Source organism: Exophiala viscosa, assembly GCF_022695815.1.
Source record: "Exophiala viscosa unplaced genomic scaffold EDD37scaffold_1, whole genome shotgun sequence".
Taxonomy (NCBI): domain Eukaryota; kingdom Fungi; phylum Ascomycota; class Eurotiomycetes; order Chaetothyriales; family Herpotrichiellaceae; genus Exophiala; species Exophiala viscosa.
The window spans coordinates 2313692-2333316 of NW_026944353.1; the positions used below are offsets into that span (position 1 = coordinate 2313692).

Below are 19625 nucleotides of genomic sequence, written 5' to 3' on the forward strand. Positions count from 1 at the left end.
ACTCTGGTCGACCAGTACAAAGGCGAAGTACAAACGCTGCACTCCGACCTGTCGAAACTCGAATCGGCTCCTCCTGGTTCGGCCGTGGTTCCAGACGAGCCTCGCGGAATGAAACGGTCTGCCGAGTCTCAGGAGCCGGACGGAGAGAGCAACTCACAACTTGGGGCATTGCTACGGAAGAATAAAAACCTCCAGATTGCGTTGCAGAAGACTGCCCAGCAGTCTCAGATGTTGGCAGCCGACCTGCAGGCAACTAAGTCACAACTCAAGGCGTTGCGAGAAAGTTCGAAAACGCGAGTATTGGAGCTTCGTGATAATCCGACAGCAAATGCCGCAGCAATCAAGATGTCTACCTTGCGAACACTGAAGGAGGAAAATGCCGGTCTCCTGGCACAATTACATGGAGATGATCTGCAGAGCGTCAAGAAGGTGCCAGCCAGCTCGCTGGATGCACTCAAGCTTGATTTGAAGGACATGGAAATGGTGGTGGCTGATAAAGAGAAAAGAATGCGACGACAACGAGAAATCTGGACTCAGAAAGCGGCCGAGTTCCGCGACGTCATCGCAAGTGTGCTCGGCTATAAAGTCAACTTCTTGCCCAACGGCAAAGCCAAAGTCTCGAGCATGTACTACGGCGGCACCCATGATGCCGACGAGGATAGCGACGAGGAAGACGAGCATTATATTGTGTTCGATGGAGACAATGGCACGATGAAGATCAGTGGAGGGCCAAACAGTGCGTTTGGGGAAGAGATCAGGGACCTGGTGAACTTCTGGGTCAAGGAGAAGAAGCAAATTCCATGTTTTCTGGCGGCAATGACCCTGGAGTTTTATGAGAAGTTTGCCAACAATAGTGGGAAGCTGGATGGATAAGAAGAGGCAAATGCTGCAGACATGTCTATACCCCCGCGTGCGTTTGTCAGAGGTTCTGATGTTGATGAGTCTTTGCGAATGATGCTAAACTCGGCTCTTGAGCTCTCAAGAAATAGTTACGAGCAGTATGCTATGCTGAATGATGATCAAGCCACAAACAAAGCCTTTCGTCAGTTGCGGAATTGTTTATCCCCCCAAAGCGGAATAGCTTGCAGTAGCGGGCGGCACCGTTGAACCGGCGCTAATGGCCAACATCACAATTGAAATCCGAATCTCGAGTCTCGATATGGCCTTTTCTCGCCTTATTCCCCATGGTGGCTTGCATATTCCATCCACAGCGGGCTGCATTGTGCCGCCTCAACATCATGGTGTCGACCGGGCTTCCACTGATCTCGGGCTTTTGCTAGACTCGCCGCTGTTCAGAGCAATATCTGCTTACGAAAGCACCACAAAAGCCTCCATCTGGAAACTTCGGTAAACCTCGGTTGGTGATGGACGCGCTCAGGATTCATGGTGAAGCCTTCGACAAACTACAGTCGGAATCCTAGACATGCCGCAATTTCTATTCGTCAACAAGGACGCCGACAGCGCCTCGTTGACTCGCAGCAATTCCGGAGAACAATCCTCGATCAATTCTCACGTTCAGCGAGGCCGCCGTCATAAACGCTCCGCACACAATCCTGGCCGTTCCGCCAACAGAACTCGGAGACCATCTGGTCGAGACAAAGACAAACCTGACAAGGGCACTGAGGAGAATGATTCGCCTCAAGCATCCGCCAGCAGCACCAAAACAGTTTCACCAGAGTCTGTGTCCATAGACAATAACTCAACCCCAGAAAGCGGGGTTGATGGCCCCCAAACTTCAACGTTACCTTCTCGACCAAATAAGCCCAACAACCTACCTCGCTCTGCCGAATCAGACAGGGCTCAAGCAAAGACGAATCGCCCTCAGAAAATCAACCGCGTCCATGAACGTGCTCCTGGCAAAAGGTCAGGCAGTGATGAAAAGGCCGTTGTGCTTCTGAACTCTCCCCGACCTTCCGACTCTCCGAGAGACATCAGTCAAGTGACGTCGAACTCCATAGATCCCTTTGGGCTGTCGGTCGTCACACTGAGTCCACAGGTGGCCAGTTTATGTCGGTACTTCTGTGAGAAGTTCCATCCGAGTGTCTTCTATGCTGAAAGTTCCACTCTTTCGGGTCAATATACCCATCAGAGTGCGGCGCTGGCGGCCATTCAGCGCGCAATGCAGAATGAAGTCGAGATGAACGCAATCTTGGCCTGCATGGCCGCCCGGATTGAAAATGTCGACATGATTCCTAGCCAAGGGACGGACAAGTTTATGGGAAATGCGCTGGTGGCGATGAGACGAAATTTCACTGCCCTCAGCTCGGCATCGAAGCACCAACTGCTTCTCATCATCTTCCATCTTTACGCCGGTGAGGCATATCGCCAAAATTGGAAGGCCGCAAGAGTACACATGCGTGCGGCGAAATCAATGTTTGATTCATGGGGTGGTTTGGACTATGTACCGGATCATCACATTCGAGAGCTATTTATCATTGGCGATGGAAACGTTGCTGCATGTGTGCTTGAACCCTGCGAATTGCCGTGCAGCCATGATCCGGGCCCATACTGGACTGTCACACCCACTGAGTTCCAATTGGCCCCACCGCAGGACCTGAGCCACATCGCCCCGGCTCTGCAAGACATACTGACTGACGGCTACCTTCCCGACGAACTGATTGAGGCTATCCTCGAGACTGTCGAGTGCACCTGGGTACTCACCCACGCGCAAACAGATTCGCCAGAGGTCAAAAAACATGCTGCGAGGTGGCTTCTGTGGCGGAACTCGGCTATTCGATGGCGACTTTTGGCCATGAAATACCCAGATGCAACTCACGATGCTATTCGGATCGCCTTGTTGATGTGGATTCTGACATCCATGGTATTGCTCGGTCTGAAGAGAATCGGAAACCTAATTGCGCCTAAATTGATGTTGGTTCTGAAAGTAGGCAGATGGCCGTATGAATGGCAAGGTCTGTTCGAGCTTAAGATGTGGGTTCTGACGATCGGCGCGATGTGCTCTGTCATTGACAGCGATGAAGAGAGATGGTTTGTGGAGCAGATCTTTGAGATTGGATTGGCAGACAACATCCGGCGTTTTAGGGAGACGAGTCCAGATATGGAGACCGTGGATGTCCTCACGCGATTTCAAGAAAGGTTTTTCTACTATGAGCCTATTCAACGACCGAGGTTGGAAAGACTGGCGCAGCTCATTCATGGCTCCCGAGACTTTGGTTCGAGTTCAGCATCCATGGGCACGAGGAGCAGTTTCAGCGATGTGGGAAGAAAATCTCGATCTCCCACTTGACCAGCTGTGGTGCATGTTGGTCCTCGGGTGTCACACCATGACATGACACTTTATCTGCTCAAGAATGTGTGCTGCGTGGTCGAATTTTTCGCTGGACTGTGCCGAAGCAGGGGTCGAAAATCTATCATTGTATTGAGAGACGGATGACAGCACGGCTACGACCTTGACGACAGATATGTTGGAGCGGCATTATTAAGTCTTCGGTGTCTAAGATCGCATCTACACGAGTGCCTTCACACTTGCATGCCTGGAGAGCTCTCCTGCAGCCCACAGGTCCTGCGCATGTCCGGCGCTCATTTGCATGGAAAAGCTCCCAGACGTTGCCGGATATCATTTTTTGGGATGAAAATGTCTGGTACCACGGAAAGCGAAAAACTGCAAAGCGGTTCAAATGTGGTATTTTATGACACATGTCTGACAAGTCTTGCCACCACCATCCCCCGTCACAACGGTCATAATGGGGAGGTGCACTCGATCATGACTAACAACCAGCCTTCATGCTGTTGAAGGTCGCCTTCTTGCTCGGCCACATTCCGATCGATGATCCGGGCCATTCTTCGAAGGGAAACAGTATCTGGAGGCAGAGAGGGTGAAGAAAGCACGCGAAAGGGAGGGGGTTACACGCCGGTGCTGCTGGAGACGCCCACTTTGACACGCAGAGAGGTGATCGCCATGTTGGAATACAGGACGCTGTCGACCGCAATACTGGACTCGGCACAGATCATAGCAATTCTACGACATTTTGAACAGGGAAGTATAAAAGTCCCATGTTTTCAGCCGGTTTTTGCTTGACCTGGTCCATCACACCTGAACAGTAGCTGCCACTATCCGCGAAGACATGTTCGATGCGGCAAGTCGATATTGCACCCTTGGTCGTGACTCATCGGCTGTCCAGGAAGAGAGAATCGCCATTCTGCCAACAGAGACGTGCCTGAACTTGAACCTGTACAAAGCCTTGTTTATTTGAAGCTCACTAGATGCACTCAGCAGCGTCCACTCTCAATGAAACTTGCGTCGTTGGTTCCCTTTTGCAGCAATCTTACCACTGAAATATCCACCATCAAAAGCAATCCAACGATGGAGATTTTGAGATACTCAAAAGCCAAACATAACAAAAGAGACGAGATTACGCTGTATTTTCTCTCTCTATGATCAGCAGTTCCTTACGACGACTTGGAGGACGCCGCGCAAGCTCAATTTCACAACACGTGAGTAACAAAAGGAAGATTCCACAGGAGGTGGAAGAGAAGCTTTGATCTTGAGATTGACATTGCGGTACGGAGTAGGGGGTCCTTAGGCTCTGGTGGCTGTGGTGGCTTATTCTTTTTTGACGCCCACAAAGCCTAAGGAAGACTCCAAAACCCGGAGTCGGGGAAATATTCTTGCGCAGTTGCCTTCGGCCACTTCCCCCAGAGATGTTACACTTGCCTGCTATTGCTGTTTACCCTGCACTTTTTCAAGCTCTCAAAACTCTCTGATATTTTCACCTTGACGAACAGACATGCATCGTCGTCCGCCACCAGTGACCAGGATGCGCTGTCCGGCTCTTTCTCGCTGTCCGTTCGGCTGATTCCGGCCACCATGAGTAATGCTTGGCCACGTCGTTACACTGACTGTAGCAGCATGACAGCTTTACATCGCGGACACGTCACGATTTCCTCGGACTGGTCATGTCCAATGATGAAGCAGACTGCACGGTGAGCAGAAGGGAGGAGAATTTTCACAACAGTCCGTCCCGTGGCATTCGACTACGGACTCAGAGAAGGTGAAATACACGACTGCTGCAGGATGACAGAACACTGAATGGGACTGACTGCCAACAGAACGAACGAAAATCCCTCAGCCTAGAGCAGTCTTCTCTAACGGATTCACCCGTTCGTCCACTTCCTCACTTGAGCCATCCATCTTCGACATGCATCCTGAGAGGCAGACATTGGTCATGAGAGAAGACGAACGTCGTGAGAGAGCGTACAATTGAGACCTGCACGCAAGATGATTATCCGAACCCACCAGATGCGTTGCATAGACGGCGTTGTAGCCACGAGAACGGGCATGCGAGCCTACTTGCGGGGTGGACTCTGGGAGACGTCCGCTGCATGCATCTCACACCAACAAACCTATGTTGCAAACCCGTCAGCATGCAAGGGATCCACGTATACTGTTGGTATCGTTGAGCACAATCCGAGAAGAGTCCATCCTTGTCAGAGCGGATCTATGTTCTTGTCAATGTCAATGGCCGCATCCGGAACTCGGTTCTATCGATGTCGAGTCGACGGATAGGTATCGATAGTACCTGGCCCTAAATGCGGAACCAAGACTCGACAAGGTCTAGAAGTGCGATCATGTCTGCTGACTGGCCCTCTGCATGGCGCTGTCAATCGGTGGCTGTCGATCCAAGGAATGCCAACGGCCCGGAAGTCAGCAAAACAAACTTCGGCAAACCGCCGTGATGCAGAATACATACGAGTTGGGCATTTTCTCTCTTTGCGCGCGCCATCTTACTGGTCCATTGTCCTCGGATTTCGCCCAGGGAACCGAGCCCTGTCCGATGCAGGCGCAGTGAGAAATGCAGGTGCGCAAACTTTTCATCAAGCTGCCGATGATGTGATAAGGAATACGCATATCCACCGTGTCCACTCCATAAGACGCCGCCAATCACATCAATTCTGTACCTGGCAGCAGTGCGGCAGAAGGCTTCCTTGGCGGCATGCGAAAGCTTTTCGGGGAAAAGAAGAGCACGCGAAATCTGCCCAAGGCGCCAACCGTTCTCGCCGCCAATCCGTTCCTTGCAGACGGACAAAACTCTTTTCCCTCGCTACCACCCGTTGGCAAGAGTGCGAGTGGGCTTCCCACGAGCATAGTCGGCTTGAGTTGCTAACCTCAGTTTTGGGTGCTTTTGATAATGCAAGCAACTAAGTAAGTTATTGAAAATCAAAACCCACATGGTTGTTGTCGCAGATGGCACTTTACCTCTTGCAGCGATTTGCGACCGAAGTCTTCTTCGCAAACGACAAAACATTCACATGTGTTCTGTAAACACAGGTCGATCTTCGTCGGACTTCCAGCGACAGCGCATCATGATTCACCAGCGCCCTCCACAGCTTACGTTGAAGGATTTACCGTACATGCATCGGACAACGAATCATGCAGTCAGAGATGCGATGCCGATGCTGGTATGTGGAGGTGTTGACCGGCAACTCTTGCATTTCGATGCGCAATGGCACGGCATGGTTAACTGCTGCGATATTATCTTTTCCGCTATGGTCCGTAAGAAAAGCGGAATCTGCACGATGTGAAGATTTGTCTATCATGGAAGCAGTGCGAATTCCTCAGACCGAACCCGTCGTCGACAATGTCAGGTGGAATTCTCGCTTGCATACGGCTACAGTGGCATAGTTCCGTTCCTGGGTCGACTCATATGGTTGGTAGACGTCTATGACGCCCACATGTCATTGGCGAACACCTGTCCAGGGTATCCCAAACCGATTGCGTCTCCTACTGCATATTGCAGCATGATCCATTCATGATCGAATATGGAACTATCTGGATAGATATGCCAATTTTTTTCTGTTTGTGGACTGATTTTTGTCTTTACTGGGCATTCTTGGGTTCCTGACTAGGCATCCGAAATGTGGCCGCACAGACCAAGGGGCCCAGATCCTGGGTCGGCCCAGCATGTGAGGGCGAAGTCTCAGTCGACTGTGAAAGTCATCAGACTCAACTAAGTTTCTGACTCTATGCATGCGCGACCTGCCACATTCCAGGAGCTGACGTGTTGTTACAACGCAGCATTTCGAGGCAGTCATTCCCTTTTGGGCCCCAGCCCCTTCTTTGCTGTCAAAGCTGCCAGCTTGTCAGGTGCCGAGATGAGTCCAAATGTCGGGTCTTTGATCTACAACGCCATTTGACGTAGGCGGTGGTTAAGGTCCAGTTGGCGCCAGGTACGCGAGAGAATCAACTAACACCATTCGTCAAGCGCCTGGAAATTGGCAGAGAATATTTTGAAGCTAGAGCGTTTCACTCCGACGGGCCCAAAGCCTAACAAGCCCAAGGATCCAAGCACTGACAGGGGAATTCTGGGGCCGTGGGACGCCACGCTCCTGCATCGTCTTCGGGGGTCATCCCCGGCTCTGCATGCCAATTGGCTTTGTTGCTCCGATGACCTTTGGTGTGTTGGATCCGCATCCTGCTATGGGTCTCTGGGTCTCTTTGTGTTGTTGCATTTTGGCCGGTTCCTGTCTCCTTGCTTTCTTTCCCGCCTTTGTGCGTCCGCAGCTGGAATCGATTATATCTCGTAGACGTCTCTTTTCGACGTCGTCCGTTCGCTTTCCCCAGTCGTACATTCGATCGCGTTCACTCATTCACGCGAAGCAGCACTTTGGCTTACGCCCCCTCCCTCCTTACCCTCGCTCCTTACAGAGACTCGATCTGAGATCGTCCCAATTTCGCGAAAGCTACCACCACTCCTTTTCAACAAGCACTTCTTGACCGGACCTCAAGAAGCCAACAGATAACGAAACACACTGCACAAACATCAACGCAGAGACAAGATGCATTTCACAATGAACACCCTGGTGCTGGCCACCCTTGCAATTGGCCAAACCTATGCTGCCACCGTGGGCCACGCTCACCACTCGGCATTCCATAGCCATGCACGCAAGCATGACCACATCCAGCCTTTGTAAGACCCCCAAAGAACATGTTACACAAAGAGAGACAAAGCTGACACGCTAAAAATAGGAAACGTTCCACGGCTTTGACCAGCTCTGACTCGAGCAAGCTCACCTCCCTGGGTGCCCAAGTCGGTGTCAACTCGGCGTCCTCCAATGGAAACGCCTGGCTCAGCGATGATGGACCGTACAAGAGCAACTTCATCAACGACGCTGGCGAGGACCTGATTCTGGTTTGCTGGGGTGTCGCAGGATCCTGGATCAACGCTGTCCAGCCAACCATTACCGCCTCCATCGCATCCGGCGAGTCCCTCACCGTCTCTTTCGCTGATGGCGCATCGGGTGCCTGCACTGCTGTCTACAGTGACACCGAATTGGTGAATGGTCAAGCTTCCAACACCTGGATGGAGTTCACCTTTGGCGAGTACGGCGTTGTTGACGTCTCACGCGAAGTCAACATGGATGGTCACAGCCTCAGCGTCGTCGGTCCCCAGTGCACCACCAACATGGATACTTGCGTCTTTGTCTGCTCATCCGGCACCACCTGCACCACTGGTTACGAACTCCAGAACTGCGCCAACGGATCTCAATCTGGAGCCAATTATGGCACATACGATGGCTCGCCATCCGGTGGATGCGGTGGTATGGGATCCAGCGCTTCCCTGACCACTACTTGGTCATAGATGTTGACTACATGGGCTATGGGGTTTGTGGCAGTGCATGCGTCAAAGAAGCGCACGAACCTTACGAAGCCCACATCACAACGGAAGAGAGTATATCGAACGATGTCAAGTAACCCGCGGATCTATGGGATTTGGTATTGTTGGTTATACTTGTGGCCATTTGGTCCGATTTCTCTTACCTATTCTTTTCCTTTGTCATTGGTCTTGGGGATGTGTTGGACATTTATGTCTTGTGTACAGAGGGGGCTATATTTGGTTGTTCGGCAATGGACCTTACATTGATGCTGAGACATATGGATATCCAGTGATACATGTACGTTTAGTCAAATGGTTTCGTGGTTGGACGGCAGATATATCCTTCTGGGCAGCGGATGTCGTGTCCAGGTGTTTATCGAATACTATACCTTAGAAAATCACTGTCGTTACTGTGCCTGTATTCCTAATTCTTGACTTCTACGAGTAGCCGCGTGTTCGACATGATTTCTGGAGATCCTTGGCTATGCATCCCAGCGCGACGCGTGCTACGTCCGGATTGCTCCGCCGATCATGCAAGTATAAAAGTTTCCATTACTCCGTACTGTGGTGATTGTGCTTACGCGGCTGTCCCCTCCCCAGCCTCATCGTTGCGTGCGCACTGGAAATAAAGAGTATTGGCATCTCGATCTTGGACGCTGCGTGTCTTGTGTAGTTCAAAGCTGATGGCTGGGGATTGGGGTTGATGGTGTGTCTCCATTCCTTAGGTGCTGCGTGCGTTTGAAACGCTGATTGCATTTTGCAGGTGCATGCAGGTGTTGGGAACTTGGGACACGCCATGGACCCGCGAACACGCGCCAGCGACTTGACTTTTCAGGTGTGACAGCTGCCATCGCGGCACAGCCACTTACTTACCTTTACTTAACGTTACCCGGGGTTGGACAGTGGACAGGCGACCGTGGACTACAAGTACTTACTGTGGATGAACGCTGGCGTTTCACTTTACTCCGTATGGTGTTCGTGATCTTGCTTGCGCATCGGCTTCGTCTTCGGCTTCGAGATCGTGCTCGCGATATAAAGCAATGTGTTTGGTGATGGTTCCTGCACAGTACCGATAGATGATACAGTACCTGGGCCAATCCGAGTACTGTACTCCGGACCTGACGAATCGTTCTTACAGGAGCTGGGCTGAAGCGCTTTGTGAAGAAGCCCTGTGAGGAGGGTGATCCCGGTCCGGCTTCTGAACTCGACTTGAGGTCGTGAGGAATATCATGTGCTGTGTCTGCGTCGTGCCGGTCCTGTGCGACAGTGGATGTCATACCCGTTAAGGTAGGTCTTGACTGAATTGCTGTTCGTGATATGCCATGTGCTGGTTCATGCATTGTGCCGCTTTGGTGTTACACTGGTTGGTATCGACGGATAGAGTTGCTGGCGTGGACTCAGTCGCCTTCGGTCGGTCAGAGCGGGGTGTTTCGACGGACGGGTAGATCCATGAAATGAAACGAACAGTTGCGGTCGCGATTGCGATTGCGGTTGCAGTAGACGTCGACTGTGTCCGTCGCGGGATGTTCATGGTGGGCTGGCCGGTCCAGTGTCAAACCATGTGGGCGCTTGCGGAAGGTAGAGTGCATGAGTTGAAACGTGGAGATGATGCGATTTCGAGGTCTTGGATGTGAGAAGTTGCACTACATCTCCTGAAGTGGCACTGCTCTACTTCTTGGACATGATTGATCTGCTCGTCCGGCATATCAAATCCCTGAATCCCCTGGACGGTGGAGGTATGAGTTGAGACAAGGCAGTCTTGAGTCGGAAAACGCTCACTCTTGGCATGCCATCGCAGCGACTTCATGTCTTCCAGGCCCTTCTCAGGACTCTGATCGCCCTTGTAGGTACGCAGTCAGTCGTCAGTGTCAGGTTTTCAAGCAAAGATTCATGGAAGGTAGGTGAGACTTCTCAATCAGCCAAATGGAAATCCTTGACTTAACACCGGTGCGGAGTTACGAGACAGTTCTCCTACGCTTTTTTACGTGCATTGCCCCGGTTTACCTGAGCTGACAAAGGCTATGCGACGATGAGCAATGGTTTCACGAAAAGGTAGATGCTATGCCCTGCAAAAGCCGCACATGTCTTTGTAAGGTACCACTTCGGGCATGGCCAATGGCCTTGGTATGAACACCTGGATCTCACCAAAATCTGCCTGGATATTCCCACGCAGTGCCTGATGGTCAAATCAAAGCAGCAACAGCTAGCAAGCTAGTCCGCCGTGTCCGATGGAGGATGGTTGAAAATCAATCGATCCCTCGACGCATCTCGATGCCCCCTTTGCTTTCGGTCGGCATGTACTTTTGCGAAAGGTATAAGAGAGTCGGGAGGACGACACTCAGACGTGAAGGTAAGTTGCATCGATCACACCATAATCACAGCTATCAGTTATTGAGTCAATCACGATACAATGGGTTCAATTGAATCACCCGAGAAGGTCTCCTTCCTCTCCCGCAATCTCAAGCTCGCAGCCAACTTCTATCCAGCAAAGCCAGGCTCACCAGACCGTGCCAAGGCGGCCATCATTATATGCCACCCATGGACCTCCATCAAAGAGCGGTCGCCCGCAAACTACGCCCGAGTCCTCACTAAAGCCGGCTTCATCTGTCTCGCTTACGATGCAGCATATCAAGGAGAATCCGAGGGAGAACCTCGAAACCTTGAATATCCTTACCAACGAGTCGAGGACATCAAACCGGCCGTCACATACCTGATCGGTCGAGAGGACGTCAACTCGGACAAGATCGGGGTGCTAGGCATCTGTGCGTCTGGTGCTATGCTCCCTTCGCCGCCCGAACGGACCTGCGTATCGAAGCCTGCGCCACGTCGGCCGCGGTCGATATGGGCACGATGGTCAGACGAGGGTTCGACAAAGATTCCTCCAATCTGTCCGTCTTGCAGGGCCAGCTCGAGAACGCCGCAAAGGACAGGAACAGCGACGTGGGCGGACCAAAAGTTGACATTCTGCACATGCTGCCTGAAAAAATCGAGGATGTCCCGGATGACTTGCCCGAGTCATTCAAGGATCTTGCAAACTATTACCGCACCCCAAGAGCGTATCATCCACGGGCGACCAATACCTGCCTGCCGCGGAGTTGGGACATCATGGCTAATTTCGACGCGTTTGCACATAACTATATGATCAGTCCCAGGCCGCTGTTGATGATCACGGGTACGAAGGCGGCGACAAAGTGGTACAGCGAGGATGGAGTGGCCAAGGCGAAGGAGCCGAAGGAGTTGGTTGTCATTGACAGGTTGACGCATGCTGATCTTTACGACCATGTTGATGAGGCTGGTGCAAAGCTCGTTGAGTTCTTTGGGCATCATTTGGCTTGATGTGTAAATAGTGTCTACTGTACCTACAGTAGCAGGTGGATATACAATTTAAGGAGATAATACAAATCAGAACCGCCGCTGCCACTTTATAGGCGTTTGATGCCGGGATTTAGGCAGTCTTGGCTGAAACTCATCCCTCCCAAAATCCTACCTCAGGCTTGTCCCCAACATCTATCTTCACTTGCAACCACGGTATCTCTCAATCTGCATCCTATGATCGTGCACTTCAGCTGCCCAATACCATGGCCACTTCTGGTCAGACCGCCATAGGAGCTGGCGGCGATCATCATGCATCTAAGAAGAGGAAAAGCGGCAATACTTCGTCAATAATGGTGGGAGTAAGCAACGCTTGTTCAGAATGTTATCGGAGGAAGCAAAAGGTTTGCTACGACACAATTACAATCCGGTCTCATTCCAACTAGATTGCAGTGTGATCGAAAACGACCTTGTGGCACCTGCGTCGCACGCGGCGTCGTGCCCAAGTGCATGTTCGATGAAGATTTCCGGTAAGATGGTTTGAGCAGTTCTCGACTTTGTAGTCTTCTTTGTTGTTCCTATTTCGACACACTAAGTCCTGGTGAACACAATGTTCAAGCACTGACACAGATGAGTCTGAGCAATGCAGTTTCGGAAAAAGAACGACATGGACTATTGCTGCCCGACGAGGAGCCACAAACAAGCCAGAGTGTAGCTCCCAGGGCAGAACGCCACGAGTCAATCAATGGTGATTTAGGCTACTCGCTTGCAAAGGGTAGCAATGCATTTATGAGCCTTACACATGTGAGTGTTCCCGTTTGTTTGCTTGGGACTGGTCAGTCTCAGCGGCTGACAACTTGTCAGGTCCTGGACGGGGATGATGACTTTCAAATTGTGGCCTCTGCACACAATCAGCCAGCTCTCTCGACGTCGTTCAGTTCGAAAGCTCAAGCAATTATTGCTCAGCTCCCTTCCCGGCCGGCCATTGATAGTCTTGTGACATTTCACTTCTCGGATGTGAATTGGTACTACTTCATGGTGGAAGAGTACTACTTTCGGGATCTCCTAGAGCGCTGGTCTGGTGATCCTAGCGCACTCGCGAAACATGTCAATGCCGATGAGCTTTCGTGGGAGCTTCGGTACTTCCCAGCCATGCTGTTTCAGGTCCTAGCTTTGGCAATTCAGTTCCTCACATCAGAAGCTCCCACACTCAAAGGACTTTCCAAGAACGACCTGGCCTTATGCCACAATTACAGCGACACTGGCATCGAGCTGCTCAGTTCTCTCGGGTTTCAGGCCTCCGCTGCAACAGTCGTCCAGACACATCTTCTCAGGTCTGCCTGGTTGAAGAACATGGGACGAGGAGTCGATGCTTGGCACAGTACAGGCAATGCCATCAGGTACCTTTCCAGCATCTTGTGCCACTTACTGATCTGATAATGGATTGCCAGATCGGCCCAAGAAATTGGCCTCCATCAGTCGAAAGAATTTCGGCAGCAAGGTTTAGAGAACACTCTCAGTCGAATTTGGTACCACGAATACCAGAAGCGGATATGGATGAACCTTTACATTTGGGACAGGTAAGGGCCGTCTATCCACCTTTGCATAAGCTAGTCCTTACCAGGCATTGCTTCTAGTTTGATTGCCATGATCCTCGGACGCCCTCGAACGATCAATGCCGATGAGTGCGACGTTGACGACCGATGGACTGCAACATCCCAAAGGACCCATCAACCACAGTGCCAATGCCAAACAAACATGCAGACAGTGAAGGTACCCCAAACACTGCTTCGATGAACCTGTTTCTGTACAAACTATCCCAGATGTTCAAGCAGATGAAGGCTCTCAGCGCCGACAAGCCCTTTCCGAAGGACTACTCCACGATAACACGACTACACAATCAGCTAAAAGCTATGCTTGACGATGTTCCCGCAACACTCAAGCACCAAAACCCTGATACATCATGGAACTCGCAGTACCCCTACCTGAAACAGCAGCGAGAGTTAATCCTCACATACGCCAACTTGTTTCTTATGACTCTCCACCGACCCCATGTTGCCAACCACGCAGACTCTTGCCGTTGTGCGGTTCAAGCCTCAGTCACAGCTCTCGAGTCGCTCGCTCGATCTTTTGCGCTGACGGCAGTCGCGCAGTACAAGTCGTTTGCGCTGTCGTTCTACACAGTGGATGCCTCGATCTTCCTCTCCTGCATTGTGGCGATCTATCCTCCCATCGAAAATGAGGTCCAAAGTCGGGTCGACCACGTTCTGCGGCAAGCGCTTCACCGATGCAGTTCTCGATGCATACAGTCCAATAGCCAGGTCTGGTCATGCAATACTTCGACGGTGCTGTGGTAAGCTCAGGTATCAGTGTCCCGGCGTATACGACTTTGCCATGTCAACCACATCAGCACGCTTGGCTGGTCCTCAGTTACCGCTTGCGGGTCCACTCCACAAGACTGCGTCGCAAGACCTCCAGCCTCACGATGCAATGCCAACTCTGCGCAGTACTTCATACTCTCGGGATCCTCAGCAGATTCCAAGTGGCTGGTCAGCGGCAGCCTCACAGAGCGACTCGTACCATTCGGTAAGCACTAGTGGAGAAGACACACTGTCCACGATGGCTGATGTATCTCTATTGAACACGCCTACCGACTTTGATGAGTCGTACTGGATGAGTCTTATGAATTCGATCGCTCCAGTCTCTGGGACTGTCTCGGACGGCAACGCAGTGTGGAGTGGGTTTTCGTAGGATTTTGGGCATCGGAGGAGAAAACGCCGACAACGGACGAAATCCGCCCAGCTGAGAAATGATACCAGCACTTCCCAAAATCATATATACTTAGGCCTACCAACACTACAGCGCCATGGAAGTGAGGAATCGACACTCTCGCTACTCGAATCCGTACAATTGAGCTCGTCATTGAGAGTTCTGCCACCCAGGAAATGGACCGACAACATATTCTCCTCCTCGGAGCCACTGGCGCCTCGGGTCTCGCATTTCTTGATGTCATCTCGGAATTGGCACAGAAACCCAAGCTGACGCTCTACGTCCGTCCAAGCTCGGCCACGAAACTCCCGCCATGGACGACCAGCAACTCTGGCATTCGCGTCATGGAAGGCAGTCTAGAAAACAAGGAGGCATTACGAACCGCATTCTCACCGTCGGAAGATAAATCCTTCCCTGCAGTAACCACGGTCATATCATTCCTTGGGGCCTACCTGTCGTTGCAGGCAGTCCTCACCCGCGACCAGTCTCACCCAATCGCGGATGCTTTCCAGCACGCCATACTACCTGCGGTGAAAGACTGCAAGGTCTCACGCATTCTGGTGCTCAGCACACCTACTGCATTCTGTCTGCCCGAAGAACGAAAGAAAATGTCATGGAAATGGTGGTTCTACACCATGATTCCGCTGCTCTTCGCACCCCAGGGTAATGCAGAGATGAAAGGCATTGCCGAGGCTGTGATCAAAGCCGGTGCGAAACACGATCAGCTCGAGTGGACGGTCTTCCGCGTGCCTCATTTGAAGAATGACGATCCTTACGCCAAGGTGATTGCTGGACGTTTGGATCGGACTTTTGAGGGCGGCACGGATCTTAGTCGCGCTAGTCTGGTCAGATGGGTGCTGAGAGAGGTCGAAGAGAAGCATTGGGTCAGACGAGCACCACTGCTGGGAAATGCGTGAATACGAGGCACGGAAAGGTGGAAAAACAGGGTGTTCAGCCTTGTGCTCCAGGAAAGCCATGCACGAGCAGGGTGTGCCTGCTAGCGATCCACCGGTACACGGGTATGAATTGAGGCTTGCAGCCACACCGTCACGCATGCATGGGAGTTCGAATATCATGATCATCAGGATAATGCTCGTGTCCGTGAAGCAACGTTGTGGAGAGACATTCACGACTGAGCCGCAGGAGATTAATGATCTGCCAATGCAACATAATAGTGTCATGCTGAACACTTTTCTTGAGCGGTGACAGAGAACTAAACTGGGATAGTATAACTAACAAAAGATACTTCTACTATGACTATACTAGCAATATATATTGTGATTCGGATCGCCTAGATATGTACTTCACCTCGTATCTCTTCCTTATCGCTATCACTATACTGTGTAAGTAGTGCATTAAGAAGCTCTACCGCCAGGTTCGGGGTTCTGACTATGGATTTCCGAGCCCAGTGTGTAGACTGGCCGGTTGTTGATATGACCGTAAACTGGAATGCAAGGCGTTGTAGGAGTGGTTGGTGCGCTCCGAAGCACGTGTGTTCATGCTGTGTGTCAGGAGATGATATATCGGCCTTCGCATAGACGGATTTGATGTTGTGGAGTGGAAAATCTGCCCTGATTCTGACACGCCAGCCACGTAATGAAATATACGGAAATTCGTCATTTTTCGCCCTCACTTCAAACTTGTCTTTGCCGGTGAGTAGACTCTTGACTACCTCTCGTCTCTGCCGCCCCCAGTTCCGCATGTCCCCACGCTCCCAGTTCACCTGGGGCTTCATGTTCGGCAGCTCCAGCATTGGCATGATTTCAGCTATATCGGTTTCAGTGGGACCATCGTTCGTCCCATCGAGATCCCGATTAGCTGGACGAATAACAAGGTCATTATTTTGTGTCTTTGCTCTGTCTGATAAGCCAGGCTCGTCAGGATCATCCTTGATTAGAATATTTATCTTTTTCTCAAAGAGTTGTCGTATAGCGGTAGCAACGTCCTCGGTGTACTTTCTTGCTTTCGTATTTTGTGAACGAGATTTTCTGACTCGAAATACCTCACAGTCGATTTCTTTGAGATTATTCTTCGGAAGAAATATCATCAATAAAAAACAAGCCTCGATTAGTGATTTTGCCGGGGCGATATCTTGGAGTTCCTAAATATCGTGTACTGTTCGAAAACCTTTGCGATAGAGCCAATCCACGATGAAATGATCAAGCGTATTCAAGCTTATCGATTCTATATCCTTTGCGGCCCATGCTTGAAGGATCATTGAATGAGCACCTCCGTGCTCGAATAATTTCCATTTCTTATTACCTTGAACTCCGCTAAGTAAAGCAGCCATACGGAGATTATGTGTGAAACGTTGACAGCTTCTCCAGTCGCCCTGAACGTATAGACGTTCTAGATCAGGGATAACTAGAATGATCTTTTGTACTTTGTAATCGCGTATAAATAGGCGAGCCTTAACCTTGAATGATCGTAGACTTATCTGGAATTCGGCTGAAAGAAGAGGGTTGGCGTCAAAGAGATATTCCTTGGTGAGTCCCTCTGTAACCAGTATAAAAGTAGCACGACTATCGTGAAGTAGTCCTAAGGAGAAATCTTTGAAAGCCGTACTTTGGCTAGTAGTAGGTTGACTTGGTAGGACCGTAAGGTGTGTAGAAATATTTGATGGATTTCGAAGGTCAAAAGGCCATATCAATATTTGTCCATCAGTCAGCCCCATTCGGTCAAATGTAATAGGTAAGAAACTGTTCGCGAAGTCCGAACGATCGTGTTTCGGGAGTAAAGCTTGATTCAACACTATACATAGTGGACTGTTTAAATCGCTCACGGGAGTCTAGAAACCATCAGAAGATAGGCTAGCTTCCGTATCTTGTATTTGATCTCGAAGTCGGCGAAGTCTAGCTTCAATACTTAGCCTCTCGTATTTGATCGAAGAGAGGCTTAAGTGGAAAGATTGGAATATCGATATCTCCTAGGGTATATCGATTATCTTCAAGGGTGGTCTGTAAGATATCGCCCATCTGAGATAGCTTAGGGTATGGACCGAGATTCTGTGTCTGCTGTTTTTTTTGATCATGTATTTGCCGCTTCCTGATATCGGGCCATAAGGCTAGTTGTGGGTCATCTGATGAGAGTAGTTGGTCTCGACTTGCTTGTCGAACCTCGACGGTAGCGAACCCCTTTTTGATCTGATAAAGAGGGTTTAGTACGTTTAGGTGTAAGGTACGAAAAGGAGACTTGATAAAGTTATTAGGAAGCCATTGACGTAGCTCTTTAGCTGGCAGCGTCTGAAAGGCTAGCGTCATAAGAAGCTCTAGTAGAGTCCGCCGTACTTCATTGAGTTGTTCGACTTGCTGATTTTTGGTATCTTCCTTGATTAGCAATGAATCTGAGTGAAGACGATATAGTCGAATAAAGTTCGTTGTTCGAGATTTACCGCCGCTTAATATGATATAGTAGTGTAGAGACGTAATATATCCGAAGTCGATATTCTCCTTATGTTGGCTGATTCGAACTCTGATGACTTGTCCTTGACCAATATATAACATAAAGTATCCATAACTTCGGATATCCGCAATGAAACTTATATATCCACCATCGCAGTCAAATAAGCCAGGCTGCTCTTACTGAGTTTCTTTGACTCTTTCCAGGGTACTACGGTCGATGTCTTGACCCTCAAGAGTGAGTATCGCTGGATCAATCGCAGAGATCAGATCGTCCAATATTTCTCTTAAATCGGTATTTCTTAAGTAGGATCGGTAATGACTGAAAGCCGGCGGACATGTTTCGGAATATAATGCTTAAACATATATTCCGCAAGTATACGGAAAGGCGGCAAAGAAATTGTGTCGTGTATATATACTGCCTTAGCAGCGCGATCCTTTTCGTCCTGACTAAACTCAACTGCGACAGTCTGTCGTTTAGGCCGGGCCGGCCTATTCTCGGATACTGAAGGTGCAGTCGACGACGACGGGTTCTGATGCCGCCACTTCGCTGGCGGTCGCCGACGAGCGTTGAATTGTGATACTCCGTTGGTATTGGTATTTCCTGACGGTGGAAGCTGAGGACGGCCGAAGGTTGACTGGGCGGGACGGTGTGCATTGCCCTTGTGTAGTTGAGACTGATTACGTCCGACTAACTTTGGACAGTCTAACGTCGAATGACCCTTTGCACAGAAATTGCAAGGACAAGAAGGGCAAGAGTGTCTTGTCACACCTTCGCGGCCACAACCGTAGCAATACATAGTCCCGCGGCTGCATTGTATGACATTATTCTTCGTGAAGTCAAATAGTAGTGGAAGGGGAACAGCGTAGAGACATAATAGAGATGCTCTCAGGGCCTTGGTCGAATGGGCAAAGTACAGCAGTTGATTGATAACAGATGAATATTCCCTTGACCTATGTCGGTACAAGGGTCAAAGCAGGAAGGAGTACAAGTCTGAAGCGTAGAGCCTGGTACTTCAAGGGTAGGCGCAATAGACGCATGCTACAAACCATACGAGCGACATCACTACTTGGAAGCCGCGTGGTCCTTTGATCCCGGTGCCGTGGTATCGAGCGCCAGTATGCTCAACCGGTCCGGACTGTTGGGGGCTGGTTGTGAATACCAAGACAACGAGTACGGCACAGCATACCAACAGCACATAGTATGCGGCGGAGTATCTAGGGCACGTATGCGACGGCACACTATGCAAGGGCTGCCAAGTAAGCATCCCCACCCCCTAAAAGCCCTTCAAAAAAAAATCGTTAATGTAGGTTTCGGTGGCTGGAAGAGTGTTAAAGGGAATTACGAAAGCAAACAACTAAGACTTACGGATCGAACCCCTGATACAGCGTTAGTTAAGGTGCTCAATGCCTGAGAGTGATTCCACGTACACAATCTCTTCTCGAGGATTGTCAGTTATGTAGCATTGTTGGGGGGAAGTGTAGTAACGCACGATTCGTAGTCAAGCGCCTTGCCATTGGGCCACGAAAC

General features: G+C 50.5%; 8 protein-coding genes across 8 annotated transcripts; 6 read left to right on the forward strand and 2 right to left on the reverse strand.

Moving 5' to 3' along the window:
* Nucleotides 1-1423: 1423 nt before the first annotated feature.
* On the forward strand, nucleotides 1424-3247 carry EDD37DRAFT_645032 (uncharacterized protein; the record flags this gene model as incomplete). The annotated part of the gene is made up of 1 exon (XM_062817587.1): nucleotides 1424-3247. One exon carries the CDS (start codon nucleotides 1424-1426, stop codon nucleotides 3245-3247), a length of 1824 nt encoding a protein of 607 aa, XP_062675159.1.
* A 4204-nt stretch (nucleotides 3248-7451) lies between these two features.
* On the forward strand, nucleotides 7452-9035 carry EDD37DRAFT_616538 (uncharacterized protein). The gene is made up of 2 exons (XM_062815671.1): nucleotides 7452-7928; nucleotides 7988-9035. Exons 1-2 carry the CDS (start codon nucleotides 7798-7800, stop codon nucleotides 8598-8600), a joined length of 744 nt encoding a protein of 247 aa, XP_062675160.1. The 5' UTR covers nucleotides 7452-7797; the 3' UTR covers nucleotides 8601-9035.
* A 1990-nt stretch (nucleotides 9036-11025) lies between these two features.
* On the forward strand, nucleotides 11026-11951 carry EDD37DRAFT_604166 (Alpha/Beta hydrolase protein; the record flags this gene model as incomplete). The annotated part of the gene is made up of 2 exons (XM_062814714.1): nucleotides 11026-11377; nucleotides 11431-11951. 2 exons carry the CDS (start codon nucleotides 11026-11028, stop codon nucleotides 11949-11951), a joined length of 873 nt encoding a protein of 290 aa, XP_062675161.1.
* A 180-nt stretch (nucleotides 11952-12131) lies between these two features.
* On the forward strand, nucleotides 12132-12523 carry EDD37DRAFT_44439 (uncharacterized protein). Its single transcript, XM_062812807.1, has 2 exons — nucleotides 12132-12331; nucleotides 12381-12523. Exons 1-2 carry the CDS (start codon nucleotides 12194-12196, stop codon nucleotides 12459-12461), a joined length of 219 nt encoding a protein of 72 aa, XP_062675162.1. The 5' UTR covers nucleotides 12132-12193; the 3' UTR covers nucleotides 12462-12523.
* Nucleotides 12524-12557: 34 nt separating this feature from the next.
* EDD37DRAFT_645035 (uncharacterized protein) lies at nucleotides 12558-14678 on the forward strand (the record flags this gene model as incomplete). The annotated part of the gene is made up of 6 exons (XM_062817588.1): nucleotides 12558-12731; nucleotides 12792-13327; nucleotides 13379-13507; nucleotides 13565-13700; nucleotides 13751-14248; nucleotides 14298-14678. 6 exons carry the CDS (start codon nucleotides 12558-12560, stop codon nucleotides 14676-14678), a joined length of 1854 nt encoding a protein of 617 aa, XP_062675163.1.
* On the forward strand, nucleotides 14579-15930 carry EDD37DRAFT_44059 (uncharacterized protein). Its single transcript, XM_062812753.1, has one exon. The coding sequence runs from the start codon at nucleotides 14873-14875 to the stop codon at nucleotides 15611-15613; it is 741 nt and encodes a 246-aa protein (XP_062675164.1). The 5' UTR covers nucleotides 14579-14872; the 3' UTR covers nucleotides 15614-15930.
* A 57-nt stretch (nucleotides 15931-15987) lies between these two features.
* On the reverse strand, nucleotides 15988-17370 carry EDD37DRAFT_604169 (uncharacterized protein; the record flags this gene model as incomplete). The annotated part of the gene is made up of 2 exons (XM_062814715.1): nucleotides 15988-16797; nucleotides 16846-17370. The coding sequence occupies 2 exons, from the start codon at nucleotides 17368-17370 to the stop codon at nucleotides 15988-15990; spliced, it is 1335 nt and encodes a 444-aa protein (XP_062675165.1).
* EDD37DRAFT_44051 (uncharacterized protein) lies at nucleotides 17149-18297 on the reverse strand. The gene has a single exon (XM_062812749.1). The coding sequence runs from the start codon at nucleotides 18197-18199 to the stop codon at nucleotides 17555-17557; it is 645 nt and encodes a 214-aa protein (XP_062675166.1). The 5' UTR covers nucleotides 18200-18297; the 3' UTR covers nucleotides 17149-17554.
* Between the last annotated feature and the right edge of the window lie 1328 nt (nucleotides 18298-19625).

What these genes read in the sequence shown, in the direction of transcription:
- EDD37DRAFT_44051 (XM_062812749.1), bottom strand. Translation starts at nt 18,199, where the DNA reads ATGTTATATATTGGTCAAGGACAAGTCATCAGAGTTCGAATCAGCCAA.
- EDD37DRAFT_44059 (XM_062812753.1), top strand. Translation starts at nt 14,873, where the DNA reads ATGGACCGACAACATATTCTCCTCCTCGGAGCCACTGGCGCCTCGGGT.
- EDD37DRAFT_616538 (XM_062815671.1), top strand. Translation starts at nt 7,798, where the DNA reads ATGCATTTCACAATGAACACCCTGGTGCTGGCCACCCTTGCAATTGGC. An exon ending in CATGACCACATCCAGCCTTT is followed by an intron (nt 7,929 to 7,987) that starts GTAAGACCCCCA and finishes CGCTAAAAATAG; the next exon opens with GAAACGTTCCACGGCTTTGA.
- EDD37DRAFT_44439 (XM_062812807.1), top strand. Translation starts at nt 12,194, where the DNA reads ATGGCCACTTCTGGTCAGACCGCCATAGGAGCTGGCGGCGATCATCAT. An exon ending in GTTATCGGAGGAAGCAAAAG is followed by an intron (nt 12,332 to 12,380) that starts GTTTGCTACGAC and finishes ACTAGATTGCAG; the next exon opens with TGTGATCGAAAACGACCTTG.